Below are 13,263 nucleotides of genomic sequence, written 5' to 3' on the forward strand. Positions count from 1 at the left end.
CAATAACAGTGCCAGCAAGCAGAGGGGAGCAGACAGCTGCAACAAGGCAAATAGTCCAGCTTCTCAAGTACTGACTCCGTCAAAACAAAGACCCAGAGCAAAGAGGTGTTTTAGAGTCTTTCCATACAGAAGCAAATTCTACAGTAGTTTCAGAACGGTTCATAAGCTAGGTACAGTTCTAGTAAAATCATATTTCAAATAGCTCTTTCAAATATGGTTGCAGGTAGCATGGTTTGAAGCGCCACTTCTTATCTACACTAGGCTTTTTTTTTCTTAAAGTTTTCTGCTGTTGATACCACCAGCATAGCTCCACCAGTGGTAGAAACAGTGAGAGCTCTATTGCAGACAAATTGCTGGCAGTCAACAGCTTTTTAACTCCTACCCCCCTAAACAAATTAGAGGACAGTGGTTAAAACAGTCACTGGCTGATCTACCCGGGCACTTTGGTGGTAACAACATGGAAAATTGTAAGCAACAGTAAAGAAGGAAAGCTTCAGGCTACAATTTTTTTTTTTGTAAAATTATCTGCTTGTATTATTTTTGCCTCTCTCCTGTCTGTAGAAATGTTAGTTTGGGCCATCAAGTTAGGAGATGGAGAGATCTAGTATATCACAACAGACATATTACTGCACATCATAGAACAGGGATCGGCAACCTTTGGCACGCGGCTCGCCAGGGTAAGCATCCTGGCGGGACGGCTTCTTTACCTGCTGCGCCCGCAGGTTCGGCCGATTGCGGCTCCCACTGGCCGCAGTTCACCACTACAGGCCAATGGGGGCTGCGGGAAGCGGCGTGGGCCGAGGGATGTGCTGGCCGTGGCTTCCCGCAGCCCCAGTTGGCCTGGAGCGGCGAACCGCAGCCAGTGGGAGCCGCGATCGGCTGAACCTGCGGATGCGGCAGGTAAACAAACCGGCCCAGCCCGCCAGGGTGCTTACCCTGGCGAGCCGCGTGCCAAAGGTTGCCGATCCCTGTCATAGAATACAACATGATAGGTCCTTCTTGTAAGCTTAAAGCCTTCCAGCATTATTCTAAAGAAAAAGGGTAAAAGAAGACACCATGCGAAGTATGGTGCAATAAAATCCATAACTTTCCATTTCAACCAACTCCTTAAAGGGATCAACCATGGACAGCTTCACAGGATATGAATGCAGCTGACAGTAAACTTTAATATCTATTAATGTAAAGGTCTTAGCAGAGCTGCTACCTTGAAAAATTATCTAACATCTGACCCCAAAAATTCAGAGGTAAGACCAAAGCCTAATATCATCAACTTATAATACAGAACCACTGCAGCTCAAATCACCTTTGATCTGTAGGAGAGCAATAAAGCATCAGAAACCAACAAATTGGCTATTTTATATGAAAAAAAAAAAAAGTCCAAGTTCCTTACTCCATCCAACTAAGAAGATATTTCAATACAAGTAGAAGACACTGTACATCATTATGCAAGTTTCTAACAAAGCTCAAAAAAAACCAAAACTGAAAGTTGTTTTTTTTAACTGCTTGCACATGAACAGAAATGTCAGCTGAGTTCCAGCCTGGATCAAGTTTTTGCAAATGTTTTATAAACAACTGAAAAATAAGGGTTTGTAATGGAACAATAATAAAAGCAGTAACTATAATTACCAAAAGAAACTTTCAAAACTCTCTACTACTATTATTGCCAAAACTTGTCAACAACAAACAAAAACCCAAAACACACCTGACTGGTGAGTTAACTACTTTACATAAGGATGAAAAGCCAAACAGTAAAAGTAAGGCTATGTCGGCAAAACTTTTGTGGTTCAGAGGTACACCACTAAGCAACGTAAGTTTTGCCAACATAACCACTCATGCGCACAGCGCTATGTCGGCAGGAGACACTCTCCCACCGACATAGCTATCACCACTCATTGAGATGGTTTTATTATGTCAGTGGGAGAGCTCTCTCCCATCAGCATAACACCGCTACACTAGTGCTCGTACAGCAACGCAACTGTATCAGTACAGCTGTAAGTTTTTAAGTGTAGACATGGCCTTACATTGTACTTAGGATCCCATCATACTTATTAATACAAGTAGCCCTATGGAAATTAGTCAGCTTTTATTCATTATAATTTCTTTAGGAGGTTCACTAAACACTCAATAAATCCATGCTAAATCCTAAAACCCAGACCAAAAATTAGAGATGGAAAAGACCCATTAGTTCATTCAATCCATCTACCTGAAAATGACAAATGGTTCCGTATTGTACATGTTCTTGATCTATTGTTGTTTCCAGATTAGTTCTAAACATTTCAAATTACGGAGCTTCCAAAGTCTCCTTTGTTCCACTGTGAGGAAGTTTCCTCTGATATTAAGCCTATATTTTATCCCTCAGTCTCATCCAATCACTAAGACTGGTTATACACTGATGAGTCACATAAAGACCCTGATCCTGCAAAACCTCTGTGTCCACCTCAATGGAATGGACTTGCAGGATCAATGCCTATGCAATTAATCTCCCTCTTGTGTGTTTGTACCCTTCAGGTACTTATAGACTATATTTCCCCCAATAATTCAAGATATGTATATTTTACTCAGTTTTTCCTCAATAAGTCAATTCCTTCAGTGTCATGATAATTTGTATTTCTCTTTCTTGAACTCCCTCCAGGCTTTCAGTATATTCCAGGTGCAGTCATATCACAGAAGAGCTGGACTGAAAAGGCATAGTCCCTTCTTCCTCCATGAAATGACCAATACACATGCATATGCAACCCAAACATTGAATTAAGCTTTCATTGTAGTCATATCATATTGCAAACTCATACCTAGCTTGTTGTCCACCATCAATCCAAGTCTCTCTAAACTTCGTTGCTGCCTAGTTTCTCACTTTCACTATATTTCAGATTATTTTCCCCCAGTTATATTAGTTGGCATTTCTCTGTCTTCGTGCTTGCAACCCCACCAAATGTAACACCATCTGCAACTGTCATTAAGGTTCTGTTTACTCCCTTATCTAGATCATCAAGAAGTGAAATAAAGATCCTAACATGAATCACAACCATGAATCACAGAACAGCAGGACTGGAAGGGACCTCGAGAAGTCATCAAGTCCCGTGCCTAGCATGGAGGTAGAACCTCATGAATCCTTTTTGAGGCACCTTTCTGCAATTTGAGACTTTATTTATTGTTACTATTTATTTTCAACCTCTGAGCTAATCTTCAATCCATACGTTGCTATCCTGGATCATTTTAATTAACATTTACAACTGTACTCAAGTGCACTGTACAATTTTGTAAAATCCACCTATATTGCACTAAAAATTTTCCTCTCTGTGCTGCTTTTCTCAACTTATGTACAGTACTAAAATTTCCTAAATATCTTTTACACAGAGAACAAACACAAACTTTCTAATCAATAAAAATCAGCTATCCACTCCCTTTGTTTCACGCCAGCAGACATTTGCCTGGACTCTCTGGTCTGGGTCCTTCTCACTCCACTCCACAAGCGTCTTACTCCTTGTACTCTGTGCCCCACAGATCATACCCTCGTGCACTTCCCTGTGCTCAGTGCCCCCGTCTCCGTTATACTCTGTGCCCCCCCCCCCATAGGCTCCCACCTCTCCCTCCCTCACCAGTGCTCTCACACCCTTCAACTCCCGTTCCCTGGGGTGGGGGGCAGCCTCTAAGGAGCTGGATGGGGAAAGAGTCCCCGTGCATGGTGCTCTCAGCAGAGTCCCCCCACCCTGTTCCTTGGGGGAGGGGTGTTGCCTCTCGGGGGCCGGATGGGGGCGGGGAGCCCCTGCCCCTGGGGGAGGGGGGAAGCTGCTGCCTCTCGGGGCTGTACCTGGTGGTTCTCCTTGGTGCCCGGGGCTGGCTGGCTGTGGCTGCCCATCATATTCATGTAGAGGGACCTGGATAAAGGGCTCCTCAGGTACCTGGCAGGGCCAGACCACATCCTCCTCCTCAGCACCCACAGGGACAGGGTGTAGCAGCCCAGCCAGGCCAGGCACAGTCTCATCGGGGGAAGGTGCGCGGAGTCACCCCCTCCCGCAGCCACCGCCTCCTCTCTCCATGGCGGCGGCGGTAGCAGCAGCGACGGCGGCAGCACAGATCTCGCCCAGCCCAGCCAGCTCCCCTTCAGGGCCCGCACACACACTGAATGGAACTCAGAAAGCGGGGGCAGCGGAACCGGCCGGACCGCATTGCCGGGACACGCCGGGGCCTGGCACGAACCAGCCCCCTCCGTGCCTCTGGACCAATCACAGCGCGGCGTGGGCGCCCGGCGGGGCGCTGCTTTCAAACCAGAGCGGAGCACAATGAGGCGGCGACTCCCCCCCTTTCTTTCCGGTGGGAAGGGCTGCGAACTCCCGCTTCAGAGACCCACCCCTCCCCCAGAGGGCACATGGCACTTACCTACCGCCCCTCCTTCGGGGCATGTGCCACGCCAGGCAGACAGACAGACAGACCGACTTCCCCTACCCAGCAGACAGAAGGCATGTGTCTCCACCCCACTCAGAAAGGGGGCATGGAGCACTCGTCCGCAGACAGATCCGCCTCACTGTCCACTCCTTTTCCCCACTCAAAGGCCATTTCCCCTGAACAGGTGGGAGCATGTGCCACTCACAGGCAGACTCACTGCCATTCTGCCCCACAGCTAAAGGGCATAAGTCACTCACCCACAGGCTCAGACAGACCTTCCTTTCTCCCCCCAACCCCCAATCAAGAGACATCTCTCTCCCCCACACAGACTAGGGTGACCAGATAGCAAGGATGAAAAATCGGGACAGGAGGTGGGGAGTAATTAGCACCTATATAAGACAAAGCCCCAAATATCAGGACCTATAAAATCGGGACATCTGGTAACCCTTACACAGACAGATGGGGCCATATCCCCCATGGCCACTTGTTATGGAGCATGGTGGATAGGTGTGGTGTGTATGTGTTTGTACACTCAAACCCACTCTACTTGCTTCACAGAGACCCATCCTTCCCTCCTATCCCACAGGCACAGGGGTGCTTCCCTAACCCAAGCAACACATTGCCCCCTTCCCCAAATGAGATGAGAATCATAGAAGAATAGGGTTGGAAGAGACCTCAGGAGGTCATCTAGTCCAACCCCCTGCTCAAAGCTGGACCAACCCCAACTAAATCATCCCAGCCAAGGCTTTGTCAAGCTTAAAAATTTCTAAGGATGGCGATTCCACCACCTCCCTAGGTAACCTATGAGTATTGTATAGAGCTTTCCACATACACAGTTAGGGCCCTGCCCCCTCCTTTGACCAGGGAAACAAGACATCATCCCCTTCCATCTTTTCATACATATCCCTGTTGCCATTAACATCTTTAATGCCTACACAGAGCAGACAGACTCTCAATTCTTAAAGTAGCATCAAAAAGACAGATAATATGGAACTGACCTTTATCTCAGAATGACAAAACTGTAAGTCAGCCCTGCCAAGTTTTTGAACCTATGATGCCAGTGAGTTCAAGACTTAATCCTTAGACCTTCCAGCTTTATAGTTCTAAAATTATTTTTAACAAAATATACTTACAACTGTACAACTTCTCTCTTGGTTTCCCTAACGTGTCCACTATTGGTGACAGCGCTTTCTCTGCATCTCCCACCATCTAGAACAGCCTTCCTGTTCTGCTCTGCCTCATCAGCTATTTTACAATCTGATCTTAAGATATCTTTAATCTTTTGCCTATGCTTCTTATTTCTCTCAGTTATTAGTTTTGTAACTGAACACCATAATTTAACCATATAATATCTTTACAACAATTTTTCTATAGTTTAACATATACAATCTGTGTAATTGTGAATTTTATTTCTGAAAATAATTTTGGGACAATGTGTATATGAAATGTGCTACACTTGGTAGAAAGTTGTACTGTATATAATTTCTTACTGATGGATCCCAAAGAGCTTTATAAACCGAACTATACACAGAGAATAACTTTACCTATCAGGACCACTAGGGTGGAATGCAGCAGATATTTAAGAGCATGCAGCAATGCTGCATAACAGATAAGGGACTGTTGTAACCAATTGGTCTTTGGCTTTCTTGACACCACCTTGCTCCAATCTGTCCCAATTTTGCTATCAAACTCATTTTCCTCACTAACCACGCTGATCTCATGGCTCCCTTCACTGGTTCTGCATTCCCTTCCACATGACCCGTCTCCTATTTATCCATGCCATCTCTACCAGTTTTGTCTCCCTTCAAGCCCTCTTTGTTCCTTTCTCCCATGCCTGTAACTTAGCTTGTTCCTTCTTGGCTCTTTCTGGTCATAGCTGTGGCCGCTATGTATATCCTGCTTCTATTTGATAGCATGGGTTTATTTAATCACCATCCCACAGCTAACACTACTGTTGTTTCAGGGGGATCCAAGGGAATGCCACCAGACCACATTGCCAAAAACCCACACATTTTAACTCAGCCAGAGCCTTTACACAGCAGTGCCTGCCTCACCTAGAGCCTGCAACCATCAGGTCCATCCCACCAAAAGAACGCTTTGTTCAGTTCCCATCCCCCTGCCTCTCTTAGCAACACCCATTTAGTGGGGGATGGAAAGGCCCTTATGAAGTCATAGTAGGTTCCTCAGGAGGTTCTTCAGATTATAACAATTTCAGTATCTTTATCGGCTTGACAAGGTACTCGATACAAGTGTTGCCAACAGGTATCTATCTACAAAGAGGTTTACATTAATGATGAGGTCTTATTTAGTCGATCTTGCATAGTTGTCCATTTCTGATTTGGTAGAAGGCCATCATTTGTTGGGATGTTACTTCAGGCTATTAGAAAATAATAATTTTTTTGTATTCAATTGAATACAAATTGAAGTTTGTCCAATAAAAGATATTACCTCATGCACCTTGTGCTTCAATATTCTACCCAGGCAATCAGAGCATCAGGGGACAACGCAGGACTATACCAAGAGTGACAGTATATAAGTAATGTAATTAGACAGCTTTCAATCACGCAATTAACCTTTATTTTATCTAGATGTGGGGGCATGGGCCTTCTGAAGTGTGAACCAGTGCAGACAAACCTGAAAGAAGGGGCAATACCTTATAGCATTAACACAGCTCACAGAATTCCAGTCACATTATTTCCTATAATGAAGGAGGAACTAGGCAGAATGGTAAACCTGCAAATAATAATTGCAGCTATAACAGAACCTAGAGAATGGAGCACACCTACAGTTCCTGTCATAAAAAGGAGTAGAGTGTGAGAATATGTGTTGATTTGATTTGTATTTAATCAGCTAAAAGAAAAAGATACGTTCTTCCCACACTAGGGGATATAATTGCCAAATTAACATGTGCACATATTTTCCTCACTGCTTAATTCTGCAAGTGGATTTTGGCAGATCCTGCTGCATCCAGATAGTGCTAAACTCATGGAACCTGATTTTGCTCTCAGTTGCACCAATTTAAATCTGGAGTAATTCCACTGAAATCAATGTAGTGAAATTTATGTAAAACCTGTGTAAGTAAATTCAGAATCTAGTCTGCTATATTCATTACTTAATTTAGCTGATACTGTTTCCAGCATTTATCTTTTGTCATTAGCAGTTCTGAAATCTTCCAGTGCAAAGATGTAAGGATTGCAGGAGGTGATTGTACATGTGGAAGATATTTTGATGTAGGCCAGTACAAAGCTCAGGAGCATAAGAAAAGGTTTTAAAGTGTCCTGAGTAATATATAGTCTACAGGACTAATGCTAAACAAGAAAAATTGTGTCCTTGGAAATAAGAAGTTATGTTATTTAGGGCACCACATAGATGAACATAGTTTGAGCCCAGATTCTGAGGAAGACCTCACCCCAAAAGCCCTTTCCATCATTTCACTTTAGCACCCCCACCCATAGGCGGCGAATTATATGGGCCCTGTGCTCCACCAGTACATAGAAACATGGGCCTGGCTCCACCAATGTTTGGGCTTACCGTGCTTCGGGGGGCCCTGCGCTTCAGGGGGACGCAGGGACCAGGATGCCCCCAGCCCACCCCGCCGCCCTGCTCCACCGGCTCCTGGCGTCGCTCGGGGAAGGGGTGAAAGACGGAAAAAGGCGGGGCGGGAGCTTGGGAGAAGGGGTGGAATGGGGGCAGAGAGAGGGTGAAGCAGGGGCGTACTGGGGCTGAGTTGCTCTCTGCTGCCGGCCCCAGGCCCTCTCCTAATCTCCTGGGCCACCCTAGACCCCGTATCCCCCTGAAACGCAGGGCCCCCCAAAGCATGGGGCTCGGGGCAGTTGCCCCATTCCATCCTATGGACGGGACGGTTCTGCGACCCGTTCTGGGCACCACCAAAAATTATACAAACCTGGTGCCCATGCCCCCACCTTCTTTATCTCCCCATCTACAAATCTCCCCCACCTACACTGGGTGAATCACATCCCAGAGGGGCTCAGACAGGGCAAAACCCTTTCTCGTTACTCCACACAATAGGGTCCACAAGGGCCTATCACAGAGGCTCTTGAGAGCTTTGGGTACGGGGGTCTAGGCCTCTGCATCCTGAAAAGATGACAGTCCTGTACCAAACAAGCTGTGTATGGCTTGTGGAAACATAGGGAAAATTTCCAAAAGAGGAGAAATTCCTCTATGCTTCACCCTACCATTTAATATCCAACATGCCCTCATCACAGCCATCCACCACTGCAGCTCACCCACACCAAAATACACTGAGTTCCACCTCAGCTTCTAGGCCTGAAGCTACTAAACTGCTTCACTTTCAGCCTCACCACCAGTTTAGGGCAAGGGAAGCCAACTGGCTAAGTTTCTCTTGAAACTACTGGGGCTCCATTTTATTTTAAATACATGGCATCTCACAGAAGAACATACAAATACATACCAGTAACACAATCACCATGATTTGGGTGAGGTTACACTAACATCCAGCCTCCCTTCCCCACCCACAAAACACATTCACATATTTTAATTCACTAGGAACCTCATCCAGGAGTCCTGACCTCTCAGGATTTGGCAAATTGCTTATGGAACAGAGAATTTTAACATCAGTTGTGCAATTGTGACCAAAGTTCTTCTGACTGGTTTCCCCGGGGCAACTCAACTGACATATTGTGTTTGCTTTTTGATGAGGCATCTGTTCTGTGTTGACTATGGCACAGAGATGTCACTCAAGACTTACCCAAGACCATGCAGTGAATCACTGGTTCAGAATAGATTAACTTCAATCCAGAGGAACTCCCTGTACTTACTGCCTCTTGTGGCTCCGGTTAAGGTTCAGAATTTTGGGGCTTGATCCTCATCTGCAGCAATTCCTAGCTGCTGTTGCAGTGATAAAAATGAAAGTGGGAAGTGATACTTTTCCCTATCTGAATGCAAGTTCTTCTTGCATACAGAAGTCTAAAGTAAACAGGTACAGTGAATATTCCCATGAAAAAGGCATATTTAAAATTGATTGGTCATCACAGGCCTCTTCAAAAAGGGCATTTGCTTGTTACAAAGACAGGCCTTCAGATTAAAGATTCCACCTCTGCTAAATATGAGATTAGGCTTAAGGCCCTCAAATTTGCATCATCATCATCATCTCCCTTTGGTAACGGCTCAAAATATACCTTTATAGTGGGTTGTTACTTTGGAATTCTGTAGGATTTTGTTTTAATAAGGGCTCTTAGGATGGGAGTATGATTTTGTGATTAGAGTGGGGAGGATGTGGAGGGAGGACTCTTGGGTTCTACTTGCAACTATGGGATGGGTCTTGTGTGTTAAAGTACAGGAATCTGGGAGTCAGGACTCCTGGGTTCTATTCCTGGGTCTAGGAATACAGTGGGACCCTATTAGGTTAGAGCAAGGACTAGGAGCTGGAATTCCTAGTTTCTGTTCCTAGCTTATACTCTGTCTTGCTGTGTCACCTTGGGCAAGTCCTTTCCCCATCGGTCCTTGTTTCCTCATCTGCAAAATGGGGCTAATGATACTGATCAGGGACTGGATTAAGGCATAAGCACTATAAATGTGTACCTGGGGCCCTGGCTCCTGGAGTCATATGGTGACAGAGTCTAAGATTTAATGCAAAAATAGTTTCTAGCCTTCATAACTGTGACAAAACCCATGGAATGTGGCCTGTACCTAACCAATGCAGTGATGTATGACTAGGTTTGCAGACAGCCTGAAATAAGAGCTCTACAAGGCAAGAGCTGCCCCTTTCATCTTACTAAGGACAGCAAGTTGTTATTATCCCAGTGGCATGGGACCTTGCTGCTGCCACCCTCTCATAACTCTCTGGGGTGATGTTGGCAAGGGCACACACCAATAGTCCTCTGCTTAAGAGGGTGGAGGCTGATTCCTCCCTCTTCTGGTAGGGGTCCCAGCCTGCCTGAAGACAGAGAATAGTGGTCTGATGATAGAGAAAGCCCCAACCTATCCAAAGAGAAGTGGTAGCAGATCCCCTGCCAGTCAACTAGATGCCTCATGTATTGGTGGCCAGGCTCCAGTCACTGCCTCTCCAAGTAATGGTGGGGCAATATTGTGGGAATGGGGCCATAAGCTGCTCCATGTGGAGTGGTGGCACAAGAGTCTTCATGGCTTACATGTATGAGCATAAATCTTTGCAGAACCAGAGCCTTAGACTGTAAACTCTTTGGGACAGGGACTGTTTTACGTGCCTAGTACCATCACATACCGCTATGGTGCTATATACAATGTTACTGATGACAGCATTTTAGGAATGAAAGTGAAGAATTTGCTATCTAATTGAAACAGCAAGAGAATTTAGATAGAGCCCACCTAATTGCTTAAACTAGAATCTGACTGTGGCACCAGGGCTAACACCTTTCATCTTGCAGAACGTGCCATAACTTTAATGACCCCAGTAGTTTATACCTTGACTTTAGATCTCATTTTAAGAGTTCTCCAGTGCCCCCTAACACCATATTTGGGTTCAAGCCTGACTCATTGTTAAGAATAACACTCACTGAAATCAACACTAGCATTTCACACTGCATCCTAGGATCTTCCTGAGGGTTTCCTAGCCAAGTACCAATCAAGTCCAACCCTGCTTAGCACTGTAAAATTCTAACAAGACCATAATAACAAAAGCATTGCTAAACAATCTTTTTGTTAAGTTCACTATCATTTATGTTTAGCCTCTAAGGAAAGTTTTTGATGTTAGAGGTTTAGACATTTGCCAGTGGCAGTTTTTTGTTTTTTTTACCAGATAATTTTTTTCTCCCTTTGCTATTTACAAAGACATCAGCCTAGTCTTCCTTCGAGGAATAAAACAGCTTCACAATCAAAACTCCAAATGACAATAAAGTTTACTTTGCTTCTTTTGAAACAGACATCAGCTTGCAAGGTATACACTGCCAAATAAATTGCTCCAGGTTAGTTACATGTAGTTTTACAACCCTCAAGTCTTTTCCTTCCAGCTTGTATTTCCCAACAGTCCCCTATTAAAATACACCAATATATTCAGACAATAAACATCCCACTAACCAGCTCAACATACAGTATTCATAAATTACAGCAGGCACCTGGGGAAGCTTACATCATATAAGAGAACTGAAGCAGACTTGTAGTCCCCACAAAATACTTAAATTGAGTTTGTCCCAGGAAAATCTCAATATAATTTTTATTGCCATTTGATCAGTCTGATTTTGACTATACTATTAACCACACCATAGTACACCACCTCTCTGATTAGGTGAGCAAAGATGTTAACACTTAATCATCCATTTAAATCTAGCTTGGGGTTTTGTGTATCGGTTTTAGATAAATAAAATTAGTTTACTGTTCTAACAAGTTGAATTGCAAGAATTTATATCAAGATCAGGAACATGTGGCTGTCATGAAAGTTGTGCAATAATATAATTTAGACTTGTCATTTTGTTCAACTGTTGTAATGCTTCCAAATAATGTCTGTTTCTGTGTTTGTGTGCATGCATGTGAGGCTATTTTATATAAGATTGAACTGTGGCATTTTTTTCCAGCAGTGGGACCTTCAGACTCAGGCACCACTAAGCTAACAGAGTCAGAACAGATCAACCAGCTGTTGTAGGAAACTAAACTTTTGTATGTGGTCATCCCTTCCTTGGTTCTTAACCAAAGCAATCATGTAAATTTGGTACAGCATAATAAAGTTGGGTGCATGGCAGTGACATTTTTATTCCCCATTTCCATCATAAGTGTGGTCAATCTTCTATTGCTAATTCTTGTGATGAGATTGCTGCTTGAATGTAATCAGTTTTCAAGGTCTTTTATTCTGACTCCACCTGGCAGTAGATACTTTTGCTGTCTTTATGCAGGGCCGGCTCCAGGCACCAGCTTAACAAGCAGGCAATTCGGGAGCGGCAGGTCCCTCACTCCCTGTAGGAGAGAAGGACCTGCTGCTGAACTGCCACCGCTGATCGCGGCTTTTTTTTTTTTTTTTGCTCGGGGCAGCAGAAATGTTGGAGCCAGCCCTGTCTTTATGATGAGAAGAATGGTATGACTGAAAAGAAAACAAGGACCCCTATCCACCCTTTTAACTTTTCCTGTTAAATATGTATTTGGTATTTTAGTATGAGTGTTATAGGCTATGGCTACACATTTTCTGTATTATTTCACAGTTAATCCCCTTGTGTGTGAATGAATGTTGGCTTACAATTCTTTTGTATACTGTCATTTTTGGTTTGTCTATCCTCATGCTGAAGTTGTAACAGTGAAAAGGTGCTATGTAAGTTTAGCTTTACTATTCTTATAGCAGTCTAAGATTTTAGTCATATCCCCTTCTATCCTTCTTTACTTCAGTAAGTAAAATGCTATATTTGCCAAACACCTTCCACAAAAGACTGTCCATCTTTCTTTGCCCATTTAAATGAATTCTTGCTACCCTTTTTAGGTCTTAACATCTTGATGTCCTTTCTGTTGTACCACATGGCATACCACCCTTGAACCCTATGGTCTAAATGTGTTCTAACAATTTTATACACCTCTACCTCGATATAATGCTGTCCTCGGGAGCCAAAAAATCTTACCAGTTATAGGTGAAACCGCGTTATATCAAACTTGCTTTGATTCGCCGGAGTGCGCAGCCCCGCCCCCCCGGAGCACTGCTTTGCTGCGTTATATCCGAATTCGTGTTATATCAGTTTGCGTTATATCGGGGTAGAGGTGTATTATGAAACAACAAATTAATGAAAGCTAATTATCTATGGCATACTGTAGGTATTTAGGAGCTGTAGTGGGAATTGTCCCCTAACAGAAAGGAAGAGCATCCCCTTTAAGAAAAAAGAAAAGAAAAGAAAAGAAAAGAAAAGAAAATACATGAGAAAAAGACAAAATACTACCAAAGAGAGTATA

General features: G+C 44.1%; 1 protein-coding gene across 1 annotated transcript in view; it reads right to left on the reverse strand.

The window, feature by feature from the left end:
• The window catches only part of METTL9 (methyltransferase like 9), a 38,854-nt gene extending 34,707 nt beyond the window's left edge, over positions 1-4,147 (reverse strand). The window contains exon 1 of the mRNA XM_034784289.1: positions 3,809-4,147. Within this exon, the coding sequence (XP_034640180.1) occupies positions 3,809-3,982 (174 nt within the window). The 5' untranslated portion in view covers positions 3,983-4,147. The remainder of the gene's footprint in view (positions 1-3,808) is intronic.
• Between the last annotated feature and the right edge of the window lie 9,116 nt (positions 4,148-13,263).

This window comes from Trachemys scripta, chromosome 10, assembly GCF_013100865.1.
Source record: "Trachemys scripta elegans isolate TJP31775 chromosome 10, CAS_Tse_1.0, whole genome shotgun sequence".
In the NCBI taxonomy this organism is placed as follows: Eukaryota; Metazoa; Chordata; order Testudines; family Emydidae; genus Trachemys; species Trachemys scripta.